General features: G+C 33.6%; 2 protein-coding genes across 4 annotated transcripts; both read left to right on the top strand.

Moving 5' to 3' along the window:
• The first annotated feature begins 10,302 nt into the window (after positions 1-10,302).
• On the top strand, positions 10,303-11,040 carry LOC125877092 (monothiol glutaredoxin-S3-like). The gene has a single exon (XM_049558413.1). The coding sequence runs from the start codon at positions 10,405-10,407 to the stop codon at positions 10,711-10,713; it is 309 nt and encodes a 102-aa protein (XP_049414370.1). The 5' UTR covers positions 10,303-10,404; the 3' UTR covers positions 10,714-11,040.
• Positions 11,041-14,558: 3,518 nt separating this feature from the next.
• LOC125873613 (acyl-CoA-binding domain-containing protein 4) lies at positions 14,559-24,921 on the top strand. Of its 3 annotated transcripts, XM_049554510.1 has the most exons (18): positions 14,559-14,732; positions 14,831-14,901; positions 16,006-16,069; positions 16,144-16,296; positions 16,380-16,457; positions 17,571-17,675; positions 19,500-19,566; positions 19,653-19,714; positions 20,269-20,408; positions 20,530-20,656; positions 20,754-20,868; positions 21,050-21,138; positions 22,364-22,447; positions 22,561-22,902; positions 23,530-23,581; positions 23,699-24,027; positions 24,127-24,186; positions 24,575-24,921. In XM_049554510.1, exons 2-18 carry the CDS (start codon positions 14,864-14,866, stop codon positions 24,653-24,655), a joined length of 1,986 nt encoding a protein of 661 aa, XP_049410467.1. In that variant the 5' UTR covers positions 14,559-14,732; positions 14,831-14,863; the 3' UTR covers positions 24,656-24,921. The 3 variants fall into 3 exon arrangements, with proteins under 3 accessions (XP_049410467.1, XP_049410463.1, XP_049410473.1); XM_049554506.1 differs by having other exon boundaries at positions 14,562-14,732; positions 23,530-24,027; XM_049554516.1 differs by lacking the exons at positions 14,559-14,732; positions 14,831-14,901; positions 16,006-16,069; positions 16,144-16,296 and having other exon boundaries at positions 16,400-16,457; positions 17,527-17,675; positions 23,530-24,027.
• The last annotated feature ends 322 nt before the right edge of the window (positions 24,922-25,243 follow it).

Genomic DNA, 25,243 nt, shown 5'->3' with positions numbered 1-25,243 from the left:
GTACATTCTATAATGCTTCCAATTTATTTTATATTCGCTAAACTAATATTGATGTATTTTTTATTTGGTAGGATTGTGTTGCGATTGATGGAACATATATAGAATGGGAGGTTCCTAAAGCGGTGCAACAAGCATATCGTAATCGCAAAGGAAGAACATCACAAAATGTCTTATGTGCTTGTGATTTTGATATGCGATTTACCTTTGTTGTTGCTGGTTGGGAAGGTACTGCACATGATAGTAAAGTACTTGAGAATGCACTTGTTGAACCAACGTCACAATTTCCATTTCCACCACATGGTAACTTTAAATTACATCCTTAGAATAAATATTATTTATTTACACAAAGCTGTCTCATTTACGTCACATTTGCTTTTAGTAATTCTTTATAAAATATTTTTTGGTAGATAAATATTATGTTGTTGATGTTGGTTTTCGAAACACAAAAGGATTTTCAGCTCCATACAAAGGACTACGCTATCCTTTGCAAGATTACCGAGGAAGTGAAAGAGAGCCTCAAAATGCCAAAGAACTATTTAATTATAGGCATTCATCTCTGCGCAATGTGATTGAACGGGCTTTTGGAGCTTGGAAAAATAGATTTAGAATACTGAAACAAGGCATGAACCATTATGATATTAATACACAAGTGAAAATTGTTATAGCTTGTGCAGTGTTACATAATTATTTGCGAGAATACCAAAGTAGTGATAAAATAGTTATGGTCTATGATCATGAAGATATAGTTGCGGAGGATATTGACCAACAAATGACTCAAAGTAACAATGTTGGTTCGTCTTCTCGGTCACATGATCGAGAAATGCAAGTTCAACGTGAGAAATTATTCGTACTATGTGGGAGGATTATATTAAAGACTAGTACACTACAATTTATGTTCAATTTTTTTTATTAAATTATAGTTAGATGAAACAATTACTTAAGTGGAGAACAAATAACTTTGTAATAATTTATTATGCGATTTTATAATTTTTTGTTTATTTGATCAGATTGAATAAACAATTGGGGCTATTTTAATAGTTTTACAACTTATGAGATTTTTATGTTTATGAGAAAATATACAACACAAAAATTTCATATCGCATGTCCAAACAAACCTTCAATTTCATCTCATGATTCCATATCATGATACCATATCATGATTCCATATCATGATACCATATCGCATGGCCAAACGGGCCCTAAGTATAGTTAACTTAGGACTCTACAATTCTCTCCTATATAAGGAGGTTGTAACTCAACATTATTTTTATCAATACAATCATTTACAATGACTTAAGATGAAAAATTAATGAAAATCGCCCTAGGTCGCCTCTACACTTTTGATACGTCAAAACTTACACCTCAATTAAGAAGTATAAATGGTCGAAGTCAATTATAGAACTCAATTGCAATTGAGGTCGATCCCACATGGAATTTACAGTAAAACTAACACTAAAATTGAGTTGTGGTTAATATTTCCGAAAGAAATAAATTGTGAAAAGTAAATATTGGGTTGTTTTGTATTCAAGTAACCAATTTCTGTTAAAGTTGAATGTTAACAGCAAACAATAGTTTCAAGATTTAATGTTTGATTTAGATAGAATAGGAATGTGTTCCCATGACCCTTAACTTACAACTCAAATTCTACACGAATAACGATTTATTGTCAATCTCATATGTTCATAGCAAGTTATGTACATCTAAACATCTTTCAGCCCTATTAGATGACTTTCACTCTTCTCCTCTCGGTCTTAGAGTGTTTTGAAATCTTAAGCTTGCATACTTGTTAAGAAAACTATCCTCTCTCGAGCTCGAATCTTTAAAACAAGTTAATAAAATTCATTTCTAGATTTTCCTAATCATTACTTTTCTCTCAAACAAGTGATGAAACATGCATGTTATAATGTGTGCACTCATTAGAAGACATTCACTATGAATATAGAAACGACATATGCGGTTATCAATCAAAAGTTACTCATGCTTGAATTCAACGTTGGGATTTAGTCATGGTTCCCACAACCCTAGTTATGGTGTTTAGCCGCTCATATTATCAATGAAACAAACATTAGAGATTACTGAAAGCATAATGAAATAGACTTAAAATAATTGCAAAACCAAAAGCTTCTTGATATGAGAACTTAATCAAGATCACAAAATTGATCTAAAGTGTTCAACCAAAAGTGTGTCAAAAAGAAAACTATCGTTTCTCCACACATAACTTGTCTCAGAGTTTCGATAATCATATAAAAATAAACCCTAAGGAATTAAAATAGTCTTAGAAAAGAGTCATACACGAAGTAGGAAACATAACAGTCGACTCAACTCACGAGCAAGGTAACAGTCTGTGAAGTTGTTCATGGCCCGTCAAAATCCCTCGTGAACCCACACTTAGATAAAAAGTTGTCAATCTTCAACTGTAGCTTCTTCACGAGCCACTGTACGACATGTATAGTGCATCACGGCCCGTCTAGGATCTCGTCTTGTTACACTTAAACTTCATTCCTTCCAGATCACTTCCATGAGCATCTTCATGGTCCGTACAAAGCATCGCGGCTCGTGCCTCATATAGCCAACCGTATAGTCTCTCTCACTTTCACACTTCACTTTTACTCCTTTCCTTCCATCATTGATTCAAAGTATTTTTACCTGCACATTAGCAAAAGAACCATCATATCCATAAAAACATGCTCGACTTCTTGCACTAATCTTTTTTTTGGGCGTTAAATGTGCTATGAGTTCACGACACATCACTTTCCCAAAATGTTCTTGAGTAAAATGTGCGCTTTTGAATTTTTTTGAATTATTAGCGATTTACCGCAGCATAGCGATCCATCCCGCTATAACGGTGTCACCATAGAAGAACTTCCCGCTATATCATGAATTAATTTGATCGTTGTAGAGGTGTGTCACCCACTATAGGGGCTAACATGGGACAGAACCTCAAAAATCCTTTCAAAATTTCTCATTTTACAACGCACCTTCAAATCTTGACATTTGTAACCAACATGTTTCACTCTAAATTCGATATCGAGAGTTTTATTCACCCAATCCAATTCTTAAAATTCTTATGGACTCCTTAACGTCTTATCAAAAAGATAAACAAACTCTAGTAAGACGTTTCACCCAATCCTTGGATCTCTCTAGACCCTGGCACGCTCAGATTTTGGTTCTAAGCTAAGATATTTTGTATCATTAAATCTTGTTCCACATTTTTTAATGATCCGTTCATCTTCCTCTACTTTCTTTCTTTTACTAAAATCTTTCCATGAATTCATAGTTATATATTTCATAAAATTGAAATTCTCAAACTATCTTGTTGGAGGACCCAAATAAGTCATGAGTTGACGCAAATCCTATAGATTGATGACATTATTATGAAGGAACAATATCCTCTATTAATTAAGATTGTGGTAAATGCAAAGAATATATGAAGATAACGTATTGATGAGTTTGAATTGTTTTGATAATTGTCAAGGAGATGAAACGTTGTTCATGCAACAGCCAACAGCCAACAGGCAATAGGGATGTATTATCATTCCAGCACCAAGAGTCCAACTCGAGTTAGGACTAAAATATCGTAAGTTCACACAAAGCACATCCTGGATATATATGAGTCTTTGTTACGCAAGATTTCTAAGTCTTTAACGAGATATATTCACACTCGTACATTGAGAGAAAAATATAGAACAAAATCATATAAGTAAAAGAAATATTTGAGAGGGTTCAAAATAAAGATTGAAGCGCAGCTGATACAAAGAATTATCTTGAAGAACTTGATCCATAGGCATATACTATACGGTCTCTAAGTCTAGTTTTTAAGTATTAGAAAATTCAATCGGGTTAGAATTTATTTCTTTTCTAAAAATTGTGTTTAGGAAACAATATTGAGTTGTGTAAACTTCAACAATCTAGCTAGGATATTGTTGAAAATTAGGAATTACAGTTAGTTTCTACAAGTCCAAAGTCTTGAGGATAACTACCTATAAGCTAGCAACAATTAAAATAATAAATTCAGACTATCAAGATGGGGTCAAAATCTGTAGGTAAATAAATATATAAAAGAATTCAAGAAATTTGTCATAGATACATAAATCATTATATCAAGAAAGCAAGATTATAATTTTTTCTAAAGATCTTGAAATAAATATAAAATCTTGAGGATTGTTATGAAGAATGATGTCGATCAAGCCATGAATTCTCAAGTCTATAAAATACAAGGTTCGTTTGCTAGAGGTATAGGCAAGGAAAAAGGCATGCAAGCCCATACCAAATTTGTGGTGGAAACAACTACAATGTTATCTCTTACTTTGATAGATGGGATTAAATGAATAATAATTGTTGGAAAAAAAATTGTTTGCACTATAGGTTATTATCATAGTATTTCTGGTTTGATCTATTTGTCATCATAAAGTAAAAGGATGAATAACCAAATCGAAGTGATCCAAAAATGCTATTTACAAGGTCAAAATAGGTTCCATCAATCTAACGATATGGCACCCAGAACTTTTAAATAGATTCTTAATATATCTTTTAACGAATCAATAATTCACTAAACATTTTAAGATCTTCCCCAATATGCTTTGCTTTGTCCAAGGCTATTCAGGATCAGGAATATATATATATATATATATATATATAATATAATATAATAGCCCAACTACGTATCACATATATAACTAGTGAAAGAATTGAGCTATCACAAGTTGAATTATTAGCCCAATGGATCTACTCATCAATTTGAGGGAATAACTTTAAATCTGTACTCTTAAACCTTAAATCTGACCAACATGGTTGTGGTGCACTGATGGGAGTGCTTCACCCTTAACCAGAGGTCTCGGGTTCGATCCCTGGGTATGGAGAAAATCCTGTTGGGAGCGCCACTCCCGAATGGGCCTTGCAGAGCGCAATCCGAATTTAATCGGAGCTCCAATGTGGGCTCCGGACCGGATGGGAAACCAAAAAAAAAAAAGGGCAACCTTAAACCCTGGCCTTTGGGATCCAGGTAGAGCCAATTATGGGCACAACTTTTGGTCACCAGTCCCTTCCCTTGTATAGGACATGAAATCATCAAAGCACTAACAAATTTAAATTCCATTCTATCACATGAACAAGCTGGACACCATTTTATTTTTAAGTTTTATGATCAACATGTCCAAGATTCCTATATATGCATGCATGATCAAAAAGTGAATCAACTTTTGAACTATACGTCGAGATTTCTCCAGAGACAGCTTTACAAGTATTTGATCTTGGAAAATCTCATAAAGTAGTTAATAATAGTAAAAAGTAATGACCTTGGCTAGCTAGTACGTATAAAGTTATCCACAAACCTCATTAATGCCTTTTTTTTTATTACTGCCTCCGTTTCATTTTATATGAGTTAGTTTGACTTGATACGAAATTTAAGAAATAATAAAACTTGTGATCTAAATTCTAAAATAAGTGATAAATATTTGTCTGGTTATAAAATATTTAATTACTTGTGTAGTATTAAGGAAAAACCCTAATTAGCCAATTAAATTATTAGAAGAATATTATTAAATATTGTACTGTACTTTTCAGGATGTCAAGTAAAAGAATAATCGACAAATTATTAAATAAATTTCGCTAGTGTCGAGTTATGTGTTTCTATAGATGTTCCTAAATAATGTGAACGTTCCATGTTTTTTTTTTGTTTTATTATATGCACAAAAATAGGAAATTAGCAACTAATTCAACAATTAAAAGTTAAAACCATTTATAGATCTCTTTGGTGGGCCAGAAATGTCGGATTAATCAGCTAAACTATTAGCAACGTGTGAAAAGGAAATCATGAAGATAATATCCTGGACCTCAAGGCTTTAATTTGTCTCATTGTAATGTACGGTCCTTTTCCTTATTGATACTGAATTTCATTTCATTTATTAGAGAAAAGAAATAAGCAATCCATAATTTACTTAATATAGTTTACTAAGAGCTAAAAAGTATTCCCTCTGTTTGAATTTATTTGATTTACTTTTATTTTATTCAGTTTGAAAACGATTGACTATTTCCTCTCTTAGCAACTTCTTAATTTCATTTCCCATATGACATGTTTAAAATCACTAGATTAATAGATATTTTGATACATTTGACATATCTATAATTTAAAATAGTAATATTCAGAAATCTTCATTATTTTCTTAAATTACATATCAAGTCAAACAAATTAAAACACAGGGAATGAATGACTTATTTTTCTAATTGGAATGTACGAACTTGATGGTTATGCATGTTTGTTTACGTATTGACTTTTTTATGTATATTAGCATTCGATTATTTTGGATTCGTGCCACGTAGAATCTTATTTGGAGTAATTAGAATGTACAAGCTTGATGATTATGCATGTTTGACTTTTTTTAATGTCTCATTTAGTGTTCGATATCTGTATTGAAGCTCAATTATTTCAAATTCGTGCCACGTAAAATCTCATTTGAAGGGAAGCGCTTCCTACCAAGAATCTTATTCATACTCAGGACTCATTTGATGATGGTATTGACTTCAATATTATATAAATTAGACACAACCACATAAATCATATATATACATAAATAAAAAAAGTTTTTAAGTATGTGGTCATCAATGTCATTTACGAAAATTCTATCCTTATGCTTTTTTGCAATATTTGTTGGTGAATTGGATGCGTATCTTTTATTGTCGGACCACAAAAAAGTTTCCCATTGGATAAATCCAACTACCTCTCTCCAACTCAGCAGATTCTTTCATAGAAAAAGATGCATCATTAACACTAATCAAAAACTTAAACAACATTATCTTAATTCTTCCCCTAATAATCCCTTTCTAAACAACCCATAATCAAAAATCATAATAATATACCTAAAAAGGAAAGAAAAACGTATTCATGAAATCCACTTTCTGTGCCACTACAAAAAGATAATGGAATTTTTTTTTATAAATAGTATTAATGGGGCACCGACCAATTGTTTTATTTACTAATTATATATTTTGTTAAATAAGAATAATTAATTAGAAAAAAGGGGTAAAGTGATTAAATTAATGGTTTATCGTATCAAGTAAAGAGAAAAAGGAAAAAGGCGCAACATTGACACGTCTCTATTTCCGTATGCAAAGAATCGTTATCGTGTAACATGATTTTATTTTTATTATTATTTTTAGGGAAAAGGGTGTGATATACCCTTCAACTTTGTCATTTAGAGCTGATATATCCCTCGTTATGAAAGTGACTCATATATACCCCTACTTATATACAAATGGCTCACATATACCCTTTTCCTCTAACGGAAATGAAAAAAATTAATTTCAGGTTAATTTTTTATTATTTTTTTAAAAAAATATAATCCCATATGAGTATATTTAATCCTCCTCAAACATATATATTTTTTTAACTTTTTTTTTTATTTAAATGACTAATTTAAATTTATTATTTTGATGGTCAAATTTATTTATGTTTCACTAATATTCTTATAAAACTTATTATAGATGACCAAATTGTTTTCTTCAAATACAAAAATTAAATTACAATATAGACCAAAAAAATAAAATTTTAAATTATAATATGGCCACAAAAAAATAGTTTTAAATTTTTTTCTTTACACTAAGGAATGAAAGAAAAAAATAAAATAAGAATAAGAAACTCAAATAATTATAATAAAAGAAGTCAAAAAATAATTTATGTATAAAAAATATTAAAATATACCTTGAACTTTGCTAGAAGAATCATATATACCCCTAAATAATTTTTAAGAAAATTAAAAGTCAAAAATATAAATTTAAAACTAACTTTTTCACTTCCGTTAAATAAAAGATATATGTGAGCTCATTTTGTAATTGTAGGGGTATATGTGAGCTGTTTGTATAACGGTAAGGGTATATATGAGCCTCTTCATAACGAGGGGCACATCAGCTCCAAATGACAAAGTTGAGGGGTATATCAGGCCCTTTTTCCTTATTTTTATGTAGTGCCAACATATGTATACATCACTATCAAATTTGTGATCTCATGTAAATTTTGGAACCTATCCAAATATCTTTGCCAATTGTTTGAAAGTTACTTTGATAAATATATGGAATGAGGATGTCACCTAAGGTTTTTTTTTTTCATAAGCGTTTGATAAAAAAAAAACATATATAATTAACAATACTTCTTTTTAGAAAGAAAAAGAAATTGTGTTAAAGAATACTCTCTCCGTTCACTTTAAATTTTATACGCTCTTTAAGAAATAATAATTAATACGAATATTGAATAATTTTAAGTCTTAGAAAATAATTTTGAAATAAATAATTAATGTTAGAGAGAAAAATATAAAGATTTTTTTTAATATAACGAACAAATAAAAGTGAAAAGAAAGAAAGTATTATATATTGATAAGCATAAAAAGTTTTGCGCTATAATTGTTAAAGAATGATAAAAGTTCCACATCGGTGGTTAATGATGGGTGGACTCCTTATAAGGCTTGGACAATCCTCCTCCCTTTGAGCTAGCTTTTGGGGTGTGAGTTAGGCCTAAGACCTAATCTAACATGGTATCAAAGCAGGGCCCATCTCACCCAATGTTGGGGCCCCCAAAATAAAAAATTGCTCACGCACCAGATGCTAAGCACTGGGCGTGAGGTGGGGTGTTAAAGAATGACAAAGGTCCCACATCAGTGGTTAATGAGATGGGTGGACTCCTTATAAGGCTTGGACAATCCTCCCTTTGAGCTAGCTTTTGGGGTGTGAGTTAGGCCTAAGACCTAATCTAACAATAATCAATATCGCATTTTCCTAAGTCCCTTTATATATAAAAAAATGCTGGGAGTTACATACATACCCCATTAGTATCAAAATGGGTTCGGGTGCACTGGTGGGAGTGCTTCACCCTTAACTAGAGGTCTCGGGTTCAAGCACTGGATATGGAGAAAATCCTATTGGGAGCGCCACCCCCAAATGGGCCCTGCAGAGCGCAATCCAAATTTAATCGGAGCTCTAATGTGGGCTCCGGACACCGAGTGGGAAACCAAAAAAAAAAAATATACCCCATTAGTACAAGGAATTTATATATCATTAGGTCAACCTTAAGAATGAATATTAGTGTCATTTGTTAAAATCATATATTATCAATATATTTTGCTCCCTTTGTTCCTTTTTAGTTGTCATAGTATATTTTTTTAGAGTCAAATGATAAGAATTTTAATTAAACATTTTAAAATGTATTTTTTCATCATATCATGATATGAAAAAAGTTGCAATGTATAATACTTTCAATATTGTTTTTGAATATCTAAAAGTTTATTTTTAAATGAGCAACTTTCACATATAGCAAACACAAAATTCATATTTGTATGCTATAGCAAAATTTGCATAATTGCGCTCCATAGCAAACATAAATATGTACATTTCACTATACATATACAAAAGAAAGCAGTTGTATAATCTGTTTTGGTATACATATACAAAAAGATCAATTATATAAAGTGAGAGAGGCGAGTGAGCAAGCGAGATCTGGGAGTGGGGAACTAAAATATATGTATATATACAATTTTCACGCATTTTATACATTTGCGTTTTTGTATAAGGTGAGAAAAGCGAGTGAGAGAGCGAGATCTGAGAGAGTGGTGAGCGAGATCTAGGAGAGGGGAGAGAGGGGAACAAAAATAATGTATATATACATCTTTCTCTCGCTTTATACAAACACAAACGCATTTTATACAATTTGCGTTTTTTGTATAAAGTGAGAGAGGTGAGTGAGAGAGCGAGATATGGGAGAGTGGCGAGCGAGATCTGGGAGAGGGAGAGGGAGAGAGGGGAACGAAAATATATGTATATATACAATTTTCTCTCGTTTTATACAAACACAAATGCACTTTATACACTTGCGTTTGTATAAAAAAACGAGAGAGGCGAGGGAGAGAACAAGAGTGGCGAGCGAGATTCACTAGGAGAAAGGTGAAATAGCAACAGTTTGCTATGAAGTACAATTAAATCAAACTATATATATAGCATTTAATTTGAATTAATAGTTTGCTATTATATATAATTTTCCCTTTTTAAATATCAAATGATTAGTCAAATTAACTCTCGAAAACATATATAGTGTTTTTTTTTCCTTGTTACCTTTAACATTTATCGACAAATGTCTTGCCTACACATGAATTGGGAGTTGTCATTTTTTGCTTGGTTTGAGAATCAAAGCTACACATGGGATCGATCGATCACCTTACATATTTTGGATTCTCTTTACATCCTCACCAAATCTACACAATTCCACCTATAAATATGTCTTGTTTGTGCTTCGTTTTGCCTCACCTCAAAACTCATCAACTAACGTCCCTACACATAAACCATAAGTCATCACTACTAAACCTCAAACAACAATATCCACTATCTTTTAACTTTCCACTACATTATAATAATTACTCATCAAATATGGAGAGAGTAAGCAGAATGGTTGCTGAAAAGCCAGTGGTGATCTTCAGCAAGAATTCTTGTTGCATGAGCCACACCATTAAATCTCTCTTCTGTGATCTCGGCGTACATCCAGCAGTTCATGAGCTTGATGAGATGCAGAGAGGACGAGAGATCGAAGCTGCCCTCTCTAGGCTTGGCTGTAATCCTACAGTTCCAGCAGTGTTCATCGGTGGTGAACTCGTTGGCGGTGAAAATGAAGTCATGAGTCTTCATCTTCAACGCTCCTTAAAGCCAATGCTTAAAAGGGCCGGAGCTCTATGGGTTTAATTACTATATATATTCAACTACAATAACAATAATAATAATAACGCGATGAGCTAGCGTGGAAGAATAATAATATAAGCTAGAGGTGAACATTAATAAGTTACTTTTAGCATATAAAAAAAGCATGTGTATGTAATTATTATGTATAAAGAGTGAGTAGTAGCCTAGTGATTTCTTCATGAGCTAACTATATATTTTATTTTATATAAATATGGTGTACTTATAAATAATTAATGTGTTCACTTCTAGTAACCCCAGCTTCTCTTTTCTTTTTTTGTATTGTAAGCTGTGATCTTTTTTAGCGAATATATAAAATAGTGGCTTCTACTTTTTTTCTGTCTAATTAATTTTGAATTCAGTTGTTGTTTGATTTGTCTCATTTCATATATTTGTACATTGATGATTTTTTTGTTTTCTTTTGCGCTCATTAATTTAAAAATGACGTAAAAATTATTTATATTGTCAAAGTTTACAATTTAAATTCATATTTTTATATGGAATAATCAATCGAGTTCAAATAAAATTGAGCAATAATGAACCTTAGCTTGTTCATGCAAAATTGCAGAATCTAAATTAAAGGGAAGTACATATTATTTGCCACTAATAATATCTCTACTATGATAAAAGAGCATAACATGTGTTGTGTGAATGGTTGCATGCATGCAAGCTATTACCATACAAAATATTAACGTCTAGAATGATACAACATTAACATATAGAATCATAGAAAATCATTATGTCAACCAAATAATAATTTTTTTTTTGAGTATATCCATGAAAATTAATCACTGGCAAAGGTATAGTGACAACTTAGTAATTTATAGGGAAAAAATCCTCAAAAATACTTCAACTTTGGCCGAAATTGTTGTTACGATACCAAACTTTATGGAGGACCTTTTACCCTCTGCACTATTTAATAGTGTATTTTAAAGATATATATATGCTCAGGTAGACACATTACTATTTATGATGATGCAATATTTATGATGTCCACGTGGGCACATATATACCTTTAAAATACATTATTAAATAGTATAGGGGATAAAAGGTCCTTTCCAAAGTTCGATATTGTAACAACAATTTAGGTCAAAGTTCGGATATATTTTATGTCACTTTCCTCCTTGTGACAATTGCATCGATATAATGATGTTATGTGCTCCATATAGAGAATGAAATTTACATGAATTAGATTATATTCCATCTTTCCTTTTCCTGCTATAGTTCATGCAAATTGATGCTCTCACCTAGATTATCACGAACCAATTTACTTAGGTCGCGATAACTATTGCATCCAAACTAGCCAGGCAAACTAATTCATATAAAACATTTTTCATCATTAAAAATAGTAATAAATTAAAGCACTAGATCAATAGAAATTAAATTCATGATATAGCATAAACCGAATGTTATGAGTGTGGAAATACATTGAAACGGCTATATGAGTCAAGAACATCTAAATGAAGAAATAACACAGATGTCTCAAAAAAAATACTTTGTCTTNAATTTACTTAGGTCGCGATAACTATTGCATCCAAACTAGCCAGGCAAACTAATTCATATAAAACATTTTTCATCATTAAAAATAGTAATAAATTAAAGCACTAGATCAATAGAAATTAAATTCATGATATAGCATAAACCGAATGTTATGAGTGTGGAAATACATTGAAACGGCTATATGAGTCAAGAACATCCAAATGAAGAAATAACACAGATGTCTCAAAAAAAATACTTTGTCTTAATGGAATTACACAAAAATAAGTAAAGATAAAAGATAGGACAAAATGTTGCGGACCCATCACACAGCTCACCCCGACTCTCCGAAAAGGCCTCGCTCTACACACGATTGCACAAAAAGTATGGCAGGAGCGGCTTAATGACTTTAAAAATGAGGTATCCGTCTTATCAAATTTGAGGGATTCATTTTTTTTTTAAAGTAATAATAGAATTATTAACAAAAAACTATATTGTGTCTTTTTTTTAGTTCATTTCCAAATATTAAATAATGTTTCTTTCTTTTTTGTCAATTCTTAAATTTAACTTTCACCGGACATGTTTAAGACCACAAGATTAAAAGGAATTATATGTATATATTCTTTACTATCTTAAAAGCATGAACTCCCCAACTTGAATGTTAAATTACTATAATACCCCCAACTTAAAACAACTGATCATATTGACTCTTACACGGTGCGGTATATTTATGGTATAGAGTACATAAATTTGTGGGCTAATTACATTCTATCTCGAAAGTTTTTTCAATTACAAAGATTCTAAATATTTTTTCATTGCTCTCGGGTACTTTTTTTGGTGGTCTGATACATTGTAAAAATGTTATATTACTGAATGAGAGGAATGTATCTGAGAGGAGATAGAGATGGATTCGAGAGGTGATAGAAATGTATTCGAGAGGGCATATGAATGTATTTGAGAGAAAATTTTGTTATATTTTTAAATTTTAAAAATTATGATATCTTAAGTTCTATATTTATGTAATTTTTTCATATATATATGTTTTCTATCCTTTGGTAAATAATAGGTCAAGCGTGGTCCATGAAGTAAGGCCCAAACATGAGAAAATACTCATCCAAGTTCCATTGATTCGAAAACTCATTATACTGGGCTGGGCCACAATATTCAGCCCAACTAAAATAATATGGTTTCTGACATTAGCATAAAGTTGAGAAGGATTCGAAAACTTTCCCTTTCCACAAGTTCCAACAACAATAGTGGGCCCAATGGACCCACTTCGCAATAAATGCTCCTCGACTCACTCTTACCCAAAAACCATATATATACAAACAAACACCCACAGCGCATCTTAGCATCCACACCCCAACAGTGGCGGAGGCAGCATGTAATGAGGGGGTCATCCGACCCCCTTGGCGAAAAATATTACTATTTATACATGGTTAAAATTATTTTTTAGATATGTATAATAGATGTCGAACCCCCTTTCACTAGTTCGTGTGTTTACTTTTCAGATTTTGAACCCCCTTGTTAAATTTTCTGGCTCCGCCACTGCACCCCAATGCTTTACGTAATGACAAAATTACACAAAAAACAAACGAAATGCTAAAATGCGCACCTCTTTTCTCCTCAGTCATTTTCACTCCATCTCTCTCAGTAATTTTTTTTGATTTGCGTACATGTAGGATGGTAATAGGGCTGGCGGGACAGGTTTAAAGCTGTGCAGGGTTGGAGGGATTGGAGTGTGTTTGTTTAAAAACTAATTTGGGGTATGGCGAATTTTGGGAATATGTGATTTTATGTTAGTTCAAATTTTATTTTAATTTTTTACATGTTATGAAAGTGATAGAACATTATTTATTAAAATAATTTCTTTAAAACTATTAAAATATGTAAGATAGTAAATGAAAATGGTTTAATAAAAAATAATCAATTTCTTACATGTTTTTTTCCAATTAACCTCTAAAAATTAAAAGATCTATTAAATTAATATAACTTAATGAAAAAATGAACTTATTTTTATGAATTTTATTTTTAGTACCAAACTTAACTAGAAAAATGAAATATTAAAAATTATGTGATGCGGATTCATGGGAGCAGGTTTATACGAAGTGGTGCGAATTCATGCGGAGCAGATCTATGCGACGCGATGCAGATTCATACGGAACAGGTCTATGTAAAGCAGATTAAAATTTTTGCGGTTAAGCTTAATCCGCTCGGACCGCATTGCCATTACATGTACGTTTATAGAGTAGATATGCTAAAATACGCACTTCTCATTAGTCAAATTCAACTCATTTTGCTCAGTCATATCAATAATAACCTTTACATACACTATTTTTGTATCTATACATACCTACAGTCATTTTCAGCTCACTGTAAAAATCAGCACAAAACTATAGAGTGAGGTTCAATGTACATTTGTGGAGGAAGAAACTCCCAAGTTTAATCAAGTTTTTGGAGATACTTTCTGTCGCTTTCAGTGTGGATGATGATCCAAGAGTGAGCTTAAATGCGAACTGGCAAAACCTAGTTTTTTCTCTAATTCTTAAGTGAGTTTCCGATTACGAAGTCTGAGCTTTTCTTTGATGGAAATGTGATGTGGTTGTTTTTGGATGATAATGCGGCTTTGTTTTCTGTTTTTTTGAAGGTTTGAGTGCTGCGGTATTTGTTACTTGACGAGATGTTTGGGTTCTCGAAAAGGCGAATGAAACTCGGGAGGTAATGACATACTTATTCATGCCTAGAAACTACATATAAGTAGCCATGTTTATGTGTTGTGCTGGTGTGCTTAGTTTTCTATGAATGATTGTGCTTTATAGTGTTTTAGGATTGAGAAGCTGGAGCTTATTGGTTATGTCTCTGGAGATTGTGCATATTTCCATTTCAAAAAAGAGTTCTTGTATGTATATCTTAGTTTAAGAAACTATCAACATGACAACATGCTAAATTAGTCAATTTGGTTCCAAGACCTAATCATGTTGTCATTTAACCATTTAACTGGGTTGCTGTTACTGGCAAATTCACTGTGGTCTAGACAGAAGTATTCTTCTTTGCTAGATTTGGTTGCTAATGGCAGAAGAACTTAAGGATTTTCTCCTCAAAGTTGTGGAGTTTGGAGACATATAGCAGAGCTCTACTATTTTGGAGTCTCAATTAGGTTCTTTATTAAACATTAGAATTTAGCACCTGGATGTTGCCTTTCCCTCATGCCTTTTCTAGGAACTATAAATTGCATTTGTAAGAGGTCAGGTACTAAATGCATTATTGCAATTGACATTGGTGAGCTACAACTTTGCTCATTGGCTTGTATTTGACTCATTAGTAAAGTTTTATGATCTCTATCCATGGAGCACTTGTGGAAGGCGAAACTGACTTAACGTTAATTACGTTAGGTAAGAGAGCATTACTGAAAGATTTTCCCTTATGTCAGATATGGCTTTGCTTTCCTTGCAATCCTTTCCATGTGTAAGATGCAATTTCACCCAATTAATCATTACGCCTTAATCCCAAACTAGTTAGGGTTGTATAAGATGAATCCCCTGAATCAATTACACTCCCATTTCAGATCCTCATGTGAAAGATGCCATTGCGATCGCTAATACAATTTTTGGCATGACTTATACCTTATATAAACAGTGATATGAAGTCCTTGCTTACCTAAGTTGCTAAAATCCTTCTATTGATATTTGATACTCAAGGCTTTTTGATCTCTCACGTGCATTTGTTATTGGACTTCTTAAGGATATGGATTTCCTCACTATAGCTAGGTCTTCTGAACCATATGCTATTTACATCTGTCTGAGCTCATCACTATTTACTCAGATTGAACTCAGCTCAAGGAACTAGAAGTCCTATGAGGCACCCCAAGCGTTCTAGCAATTCCAGTGTAAGACCTCTATTGCAACTTTTCCTTGTGTTGCATACAAGAAGCAAAAAGTTTAAGCTCTTTCTGCATCACAGGGTGAAGCTGTTCCTCCCAGTAATAATGATTCTGAAGAAAAGAGCTGCCAATGCTCATCAGGTGCACCTGAGTTTAACGATTGTGCTTCAGGTGGCTCAGAAAATTGGATGCTTCTTTCTATAGCTGGAGAGAAACCTACACCTCGTTTCAATGTAACTGACTACTGTTCAAAGATATCACATGTTATTAAATTTGTGATGCTTTAAAAACTTAACATCTTGCTTTTACTGAGTAGCATGCAGCAGCTGTTGTTGGGAACAAGATGGTGGTTGTCGGTGGAGAAACTGGTAGCCGTATGTTAGAGGATGTGCAGGTAAACTGGTGATTGCTCCTTAAGTAACATTATCTCATGTTTGATGACTCCTGCCTTAATATATAAACAGAAATATTGATCTTTTTTGCGCTTCAAATGGGATAGTGTTTGATTTCACTGTGGAATGCGAAGGATAATTATCACCAAAGATTAACATCAAACATTTGATAAGTAAGAAATTATAATATTAAAGGTGATTTGCTGATTTTAGTAACATCAAACATTTGATAAGAAATTATAATATTAAAGGTGATTTGCTGATTTTAGAAGTTAGATTCTAAAGGAAACAGATGTACATGGAGGGCGTGTGTAGAATAAAACACGTGAATAGACAGAAATATGATTTAAATGTCTGTGCCCAACAGTGAGAAGCTTCTTCATCTTGGTTTATGGAGGGATTTTCAGAACCATGAAACTTTTTCTTTTCTTCTGACCTTTTAAGTCACAAGAGAATTTCTGCAGTTGTACTTTTGTTCCTCCAAAGGACCCAATGGCCAATTGCCTAGCATTGGGTATATCTTATAAAGAAGAGACTGTTACATAGAGGGGGACTAGGCCTGACCTTAATGTAGACACAAAAGGAGAGGAGCTGACTCTTGTCAGGGCACTTTGTAAAGAAAAATATGCAAAGAGTTAGTGTGAGCTTTGTTACCACTTACCAGTTGAGCTATACAATCAGTTTACAAAATCTTTCCAAGTAAAGTATCTGATCTATTTACTAACTCATTAGCTCTGGCTTAGATAGTTTGTATAGTTAGCCAGAGATTTTTTTGTAAGCTCAAATGCCTTATCTTGTAAATTTAGCATCTTCCTGATGCTGTTATTAATACCACTTATCTTATAAAAAAAAAAGTATCTGATCTAGGTCTAATTCTAAAATTAGTTATGCCTTGTTTATCCAACTTCGAGAAGATATGCTGGACTAAACTATCTCCCCTGTTTGTCATCTCTTTTAGATCTGTTATCAACGCTCCAATCTGCAGTTGTGTTGATCTTTGAAAAATGGGAAATGATTAGATAGTAACTGAGACGAGTTTCAATCATTAGTGTCGTGGAAATTGCTTTGTAGGTGGCATACTTGATACCAGTGGCATGCGTTCATTTTCATTTCAGGTGCTAAATTTTGATAGCTTTTCCTGGACAACAGCTTCATCAAAGCTCTACCTCTCGCCCACCAGTCTTCCTCTAAAGATCCCAGCATGCAAGGGTCATGCTTTGGTAACCTTTACTCTAATTTTTCTAGTATACTTTGTTGCTTTACTTTTGGATTTTACTTGTCAAGATACTGTTATGGATTTAGAGATGCACCATGTCTTGGTGATTTGTCTCTTTCAAGTAAGAGTTTGTAGATTTCGAGAGCCTGCTAATTGAAACATGCAATGACCTAGCTAACATCCATTTAAAGAAATTTGGAAAGCTTCCTACCTGAAGATGTTATTTATCTTTGAATTCCACAAAAGGTAGAAAAACTGAAGGTCATTTTCCCAAAAATGTTTCTGTACGATATTTCCTCTATCCTATTTTAGTTGATATTGGTTGATGTGTCACCGAGATTAACAGCAGAAAGTCTGGATAGGTTATTATGCGTGAGTTTTAGGTAGAACAACAACAACATACCCGGTGTAATTCCATAAGGTGGGGTCTAGAGAGGGTAAAATGTATGCAGCCCTTGCCCTACCCCCGGGAGGTAAAGAGACTGTTTCCAAAAGACTCCTGGCTCAGGTTATGCATATCAAAGAACATACAGAAAAAAAGAAATATAACAAGTACTAGAGGAAGCATCCATAACATCCATAAAAATTCTTACAATTCCAAAGAGATTCAAGTTAAAATTTCCTCCTTAGAATAGTCTAAGGATATCTACCTCTTTGTTGCATAATTAATTAGTGTTCTTCAAGCATAAGACAATATTATTGAGGGTGCTTTTTATGCACAAACCAGAAAGAAAAAGTTAATTATCCTCCTTGCAAGTACGGCATGAAGAAAATACAGTTGGAAATATTTTGTTGGTGGAGACCTGATGCAATATGTGAAAAATGCAAACTAATAAGCCATGTTACGAAAGTGTGCAAGTTTAAAAACAATCCTCAAGCACAAATAGTAGAAACAGAAATTGAGGAACAATTTTTTTAGATTGCTTCATAGGAGGAGTGTTAAAATTTGTTTTCAGTTACTGAAGTGATTTTTCTAGCATAATAAGTTGCTTAGTTATAGGGTAAAATTAAATTTTAAAATTCTATTAGGTTGTTTTTAGTTTTTTGAGATATTTTAGCTTTTTAAATTTTTTTGATGCAGATTTTTTGTAGATTATGTTTTTGAGCTTTTTCTTTCCTGTCAGGAATCTATGATTTCCCATGAAGGTTCAACTGTGAATTTGAAATTGGCTGTTTAAAGTTCTCCTATGCTTATAAAATTGAGAATCCTATGCTTAACTAAACTGAGAGACAATTTTTTAGAAAAAAGAACAAAATTGGGGGTTGGGGAAGGGGAAATGGGAGAGGGAATTACAGTGCAGGGAATAGAACCCTTGCCAATAAGATAAACATCCAGGTAGTCAACCAATTGAGTTGTACCATCTTCTAAAAAATCAATAAGACTGCCTGATAGTTTAGTTGTGGAGCCTAAGTTGGCTGGGAAACCCCTTTTTGAAAAAAATAATTGCTACAATTGGAAGATGTGGAGGGTGTGTAAATTGTTGACTTTCTATTTAAGGAAAGAAATTATTTTTTCTGGAACGGATTAAAATAGCTGGAAGAGCAAACAAAATGGAAAGAAGGGACTGTACTGGATGTTTGGAGAACATCTACATGAATATTACCTGAACATTCTAACTCCCAATCACAAGGATATTTGTTATCAGTACTTGATTTCAGATGAAGAAGAGAAATTAATGTTTTTGTACAAGTCTACTACATGTGGTACTTCTATGGTAGCAATGCTGTTATAATCCAATTTGTTAATCTGATTAGTGTATCCTTTTGTGGCGTTAAGTGTGTCATGTTGGAGTACTATTCATCAGAAAATTTATTTGTTATTTCCCAGGTTCAATGGGGTAAAAAGATTCTTATGGTTGGAGGGAAAACAGACCCTTCAAGTGAAAAAGTCTCAGGTTAACTTTCTGCTAATTTTACAGTATTTCTATCTAGTCCAACTGTGCTTTCCACTATATACTTCTTCCTAAATTGTCTGTTGCAGTCTGGGCGTTTGACACTGAAACTGAATGCTGGTCACTTCTGGAAGCAAAGGGAGACGTTCCGGTAAAAGCTTCTAGTCCTCCTGTGCAATCTGATTGTGCATACCCTTTTCTGCCTTTGTGGTATTCACTTCATAGAAGTGATCGCTCAGTTAAACACGATATAAAGTAGACTCGAGTGTATCTATTATCGAAAAAGTAATAGTCTCTCCGTCCCATTTTATGTGAGGTAGTTTGACTCGGCACGGAGTCTAAGAAAGAAATGAAGATTTTTAAAACTTGTGGTCCAAAATGAATGATAGAAATTTGTGTGGCCGTAAATCATTTCATTGAGGGTAATGCCATTCTTTTTGGGACTGACTAAAAAGGAAAGTAAGTCACATAAATTGGGACAGAGGGAGTAGTTAATATCTTGTTTTCTGCACCACGCCTCACTAAGTTTGGTGAAGTAAACTTCTATACACTTTCTCCTTTACATGAGGTATTATCTTATTCTTTTTGATACAAGGGAAACAGAAGGAAAGTATTAAAGACTTAACTTCAGCATGATGTCTGATACCTGGGGTGCTATTCGTCAATATTTTTGCTTTCTTTTTAACTCGCCAATTCAATCGACAGGTTGCGCGTAGTGGTCATACTGTCCTTAGAGCAAGCTCAGTTTTGATTTTATTTGGGGGTGAAGACGTAAAGAGGAGGAAGCTAAACGATCTGCATATGTTTGATCTTAAATCCTTGACATGGCTGCCACTTCATTGCACGTGAGTTGCTAAAGGATATATCATTTATATGATTGCTAATGTTCCTGCTCCTTGGGCCATTAACTTTACCCAATGGTGGCATTATCAGGTTTGTTTCTTGATTAGTAGCACATGCATGCAGGGGAACAGGTCCTTCACCAAGATCAAACCATGTGTCTGCCCTCTATGATGATAAATTACTCCTGATTTTTGGTGGATCATCAAAGTCCAGGACGTTAAATGACTTGTACACGCTTGACTTCGAGACGGTTTGTGGAATAAAATCTTAAGCTCTCCTTTCCCCGAATGAATGCAAATTTCTTCTATATGCAACATTCTAATGCCAGATGTTCATGTTCACCTCAGATGGCATGGTCAAGAATTAAAATACGTGGATTCCATCCTTCACCTAGAGCTGGTTGTTGTGGAGTGCTTTGTGGAACTAAATGGTATATTGCTGGGGGTGGTAGCAGGAAAAGAAGTATGTCTAAATATCTAATAACTGCAGCCTTCTACTTCATCATCATCGATACACAACTCAACAAAGAAATGCATTTAATAGGAACCTATTTGCTACTTAAGCTTTCTGATTTTTGAATTTATTCTTCTCCTTCTTCCCTTTGTTTCCATTCTTAGTACTTAACCATACTTTTTTCCTTCAGGACATGCTGAGACTTTAATATTTGATGTTCTAAAACTTGAATGGTCTGTTGCTGTTGCTTCACCAGCTTCTTCTATCACAACCAACAAGGTTCAGTTCAGTTTTTCTTTTCACCTTCTCACAATTATGATACATGCTTCTGCCTTTTGACATTATGTCAATCGACTTTTGTGTCAGTCAACTCACAGTATATGCTCTTGTGCTGGTGCTATCTTTGAATTTTTACGTCAGTCAACTCAATTTTTTTTTTCTCCAGTATCTGATATGGTCCAGACCTAGCAAAGATTTGCCATGCTTTGTTTTGCATGTGAAAGTATGACTATTATAATTTATGTTAAATATTACTCCCTTTATTTCAATTTGTTTGTCCTACTTTCCTTTTTAGTTCGTATAAAAAAGAATGCCTCTTTCCTTTTTAGTTCATATAAAAAAGAATGCCTCTTCCCCTTTTTTTTATATTGAAATTGGTAATGTTGTATTCCTCGGCATTAAGGATATGCTGGAGACCTTCAAAAAGAAGCAAAAAGAGAATGGAGGAAGCTACTTACAGAGGTCCCAACAAATCTAGTAGTTCTAATTCATCTATTTCTATCTTTTTACACCATGAATGGAATTGGACCTATCTCAGAAACAGCCTCTCTACCTCCATGAGGTAGTGGTAAGGTCTGCGTACATTCTACCCCATACCCCACTTGTGGGATTTCATTGGATATGTTGTTGTTGTGTTTGGACTTGCTCCCAAGGCTTTGGTCTAGTTGTAAAAGCCAATGCATGATGTGTGGGTTATAGGTGCATATCATGGGTTGCAACCACACTGTAGAGAAAAGCTGGTAATTAAGTGGAGAAGAATGGGGGACATTATCCACCGAGTTTCAAACCATGTGGCCGGCCATTGGGGATTTTGGTGATCAAAAAGAAGTATTGAACTTAGGGTTGGTGTTTGAAAAAGATAGTTGAATATTTTGGTTTTTGTTAAATTATTTTATGGCAAAAATAAACAGTCAGCTTTCAAAAGTAAAAATAAATATTTTAATCTAAGCATCAATTTTTGTTGTTTATGAAAAACTTCTCTAAAGCAAAAGGGTTGTTAAGGACTTAGTCGTGTGGTCTATTATAAAGTGCACCTATGAAAACTTCTCTAAAGCAAAACGGTTGTTAAGGACTTAGTCGTGTGGTCTATTATAAAGTGCACCTATGATCTGATGTTTGAACCTGTACTTTAACAAAATTACATGCTCTTGCTCTAGATTGCATCACATAAAGTTGACAATTTAGTGGATCATGTAGTATATTTGAACATTTTAATGAATGCCAGGGATTCAGTCTCGTCCTTGTGCAGCATAAGGAAAGGGATTTCCTTGTGGGTTTTGGTGGTTTCAAGAAAGATCCATCAAATGAGGTAACATGAAAACCAGAACTTTTGCTGTATAATCATCTATTAGCTAGTCTTCTTAAAGTCAAATTCTCATGTACAAAGTATTTGCTTTACCTCATTTCATCTTTCTTTTACAGGTTGAGGTACTTATTATGGAAAAAAATGAATTGTCAATGGGCCGCAGATCAAGCTTAAGTAAAGCTGCTGGGAACTTGCTATCTGGGAATCGTTTGACATCCACTGGGCCTGCTTCTCAGCCAGTTAATGGTACTACTACCTCTCATGTGGATTCCATAGCGAGACAGAATCTAGCCTCTGCGGTTGAGCATCATGGCTCTGGTAGAAAATCATTGTCAGAGTCTTTACTCATTGATCCTAGTTCTGTGTCTGGTAATGTCTCACTTCGCAAGCAATTTTCCAATGATGAAGACGCCAGTGCAAAGATGACTAAGACCTCAGGAGATGAAAGTCCTTCACAGGTAAACTATAGCAACTATTCTAGTATTTCACTCTTCACAATCTCAGGTCCCTGAGTAGATGGATGAGTACATATGACCTATCAAACGAAGTTTTGAATTTGCATTTTCGATGGACGGGGTTATGAAATAGGATACGGGTTAAGATTAAGATAATATGTTGGTTGAATTAGATAGGAAAAGAATTTGGAATAGGATCAATAGGTTAGGGGTTTGAGCCGTGGAATTAGCCACTGATGCTTGTGTTAAGGTAGGCTGCCTACATTACAATTTATACCCCCTTGAAGTGTGGCCTTCCCTGGACCATGTGTGAACACGTGATTCGAGCACCGGGCTGTCCTTTGATTAATTTGGTTTGAAGTTCTTGAAGATTCTAGTTCTTTCTTGATGGCTATATGTTGTCTGTTGAACATTGTAATTTCATGTGTTAGGTGTGTTTTATTCCGGAGGTTTTTATAGCTTGTTTTTTTCTATTTAATGTTGCTGTTTTTGCTGCTAGTGATTTCTTTATATACTGGGCTCGAAGATACAACAATTAGATTGATTTTAATTTACAATTAAGTGATTGTATGTTCTGTAGTTTATTTGTTTTTCTAGTCAAACTGAAGTTTCATTCATCTTCATTCTAAGGAACAAGGAGCAAAACAACTAGACATAGGACCCAAAACAAGCAGCAATGGAGGTAAAATTATGTCCGAGGAGATGTCTACTATCTCTGAATCTGGACATTTGCCTACTCATTACAGACAAACAAGTGCAAACTTTTTTCAAGACACTGATGATTTTGTCTTCCAAGAAGGTGATTATAAAGCTGGATTGCCAGCTTCATCAGGTGCTTGTCAGCAGTATGAAGCAAAACTTTCTTCCCTAATGAGAAAGAATGGAATTCTAGAAGGACAGCTGGCAACTGCATTGGCTGGCCGTGAAGCAGCAGTGAAGAGTAAACAGGACATGGAGAAAAAGATGGCTGATGCTGTAAAGGAGATGGAGTTGCTTAAAGAAAAGCTAGCTAGTGTCGAAATGGGCCAGGAAGAGGCTAACAGTTTATCCAACATTGTCCACTCTGATAATGTCAGGCTTGAGCATGACGTGGCTTTCCTTAAGGCAGTTATGGATGATACACAGAAGGTAAAGAGAGGTTTTATTGTTTTATCCATTCCTAAAATGTCCGAGCCAACTTTTCAGCCCACTCTTTTATTAAGTTTATCTCTACGATATCCAATGCAGGAACTGCATACAACAAGAGGAGTCCTTGCTGGAGAAAGAGCAAGAGCTTTCCAGTTGCAGGTATGATCATAATCATAAGAATGATAAAGGAAATCATAAGCAACATATTATTTTACATTATTCGTCTTTTAATTCTTATTCTGGGGTTGGGATGGGATGCTTGGGTAAGGGAAAAACCGTATGGGGAAAGAACCTGATGAGATCAACAGATGCTTAGGATACCACTCAAAAGTTACACAATTATCGAAATATATAATTGCTTAATGCACATTTTGGCCACTTGACCATCTTTGATAGAAATTTATTAGCTCTCTTATGATTATGTAACTTGCACAAATACACATCATAAGAGGTTTAATTGTTTTTATGGTTCTTTGTATTGCTCCACGAGGTTGCTTTTCAGACCTTGGCATTGTACTTATTCAGGGAATATCCTTTGGTTTTGCAGGTTGAAGTTTTTCATTTAAAACAAAGATTGCAATCACTGGAGAATCGATCTCCAACACCTCGGAAACCTTTCCACGTTTAGAATATATAGCATGACATTTTGTATATTAGTTACGACAAGATTATGTACATATATGTTAGACTTGAATTGTCATTGACTCCTTTTAGGAAGAATCAAACAACAACTATCCAGATTGCTTAAGCCTGCAAAGTAGTTCACCTGGCAAAGTTCAAATTTTGTTAGAATATCAACTACATTGTTGTACATTAGCTGCAATTTCTATTGTATTGTAATATTTCCATATCAAGTCTACGAACGAATGTTTGCAGAAAAATTGTGAACCTAAAGAGTCAGTCACTACTATTCCAGTACTTGTTGGGTTAAGTCATTAGCTTAATCCGATAGTTCAACAGAACTACCATTTGAATAGATACGTATAAAACAACAACAAAATTTTAAGTTAGATTTTGAATTCACAACTTTAAAATGGGAAAAGGTACAAATATCCCCGGTACTATATAATTTAGAGCAAATATATCCTCCATATTAAAAAGTGATATAATTATATTTTTGTCGTGATACAAATGGTTCAGACATACCTCTTTCAATTCGACTTGTGAGGTGAAAAAATTGATTTAAATTTATTTATTAAAATTTTTAAATTTAAAT

The sequence above is a fragment of the Solanum stenotomum genome, chromosome 1 (genome assembly GCF_019186545.1).
Source record: "Solanum stenotomum isolate F172 chromosome 1, ASM1918654v1, whole genome shotgun sequence".
NCBI lineage: Eukaryota > Viridiplantae > Streptophyta > Magnoliopsida > Solanales > Solanaceae > Solanum > Solanum stenotomum.
Note: the sequence above shows the minus strand (reverse complement) of the source record. Positions and strands in the feature narration are given on the sequence as shown.

Bases quoted from the DNA above. Each gene is read 5' to 3' on its own strand.
- LOC125873613 (XM_049554506.1), top strand. From the start codon at position 14,864: ATGTTTGGGTTCTCGAAAAGGCGAATGAAACTCGGGAG. The intron at 19,715-20,268 runs GTAAAAGCTTCT...TTCAATCGACAG, and splicing joins AAGCAAAGGGAGACGTTCCG to GTTGCGCGTAGTGGTCATAC. The intron at 20,409-20,529 runs GTGAGTTGCTAA...ACATGCATGCAG, and splicing joins TGGCTGCCACTTCATTGCAC to GGGAACAGGTCCTTCACCAA.
- LOC125877092 (XM_049558413.1), top strand. From the start codon at position 10,405: ATGGAGAGAGTAAGCAGAATGGTTGCTGAAAAGCCAGTGGTGATCTTC.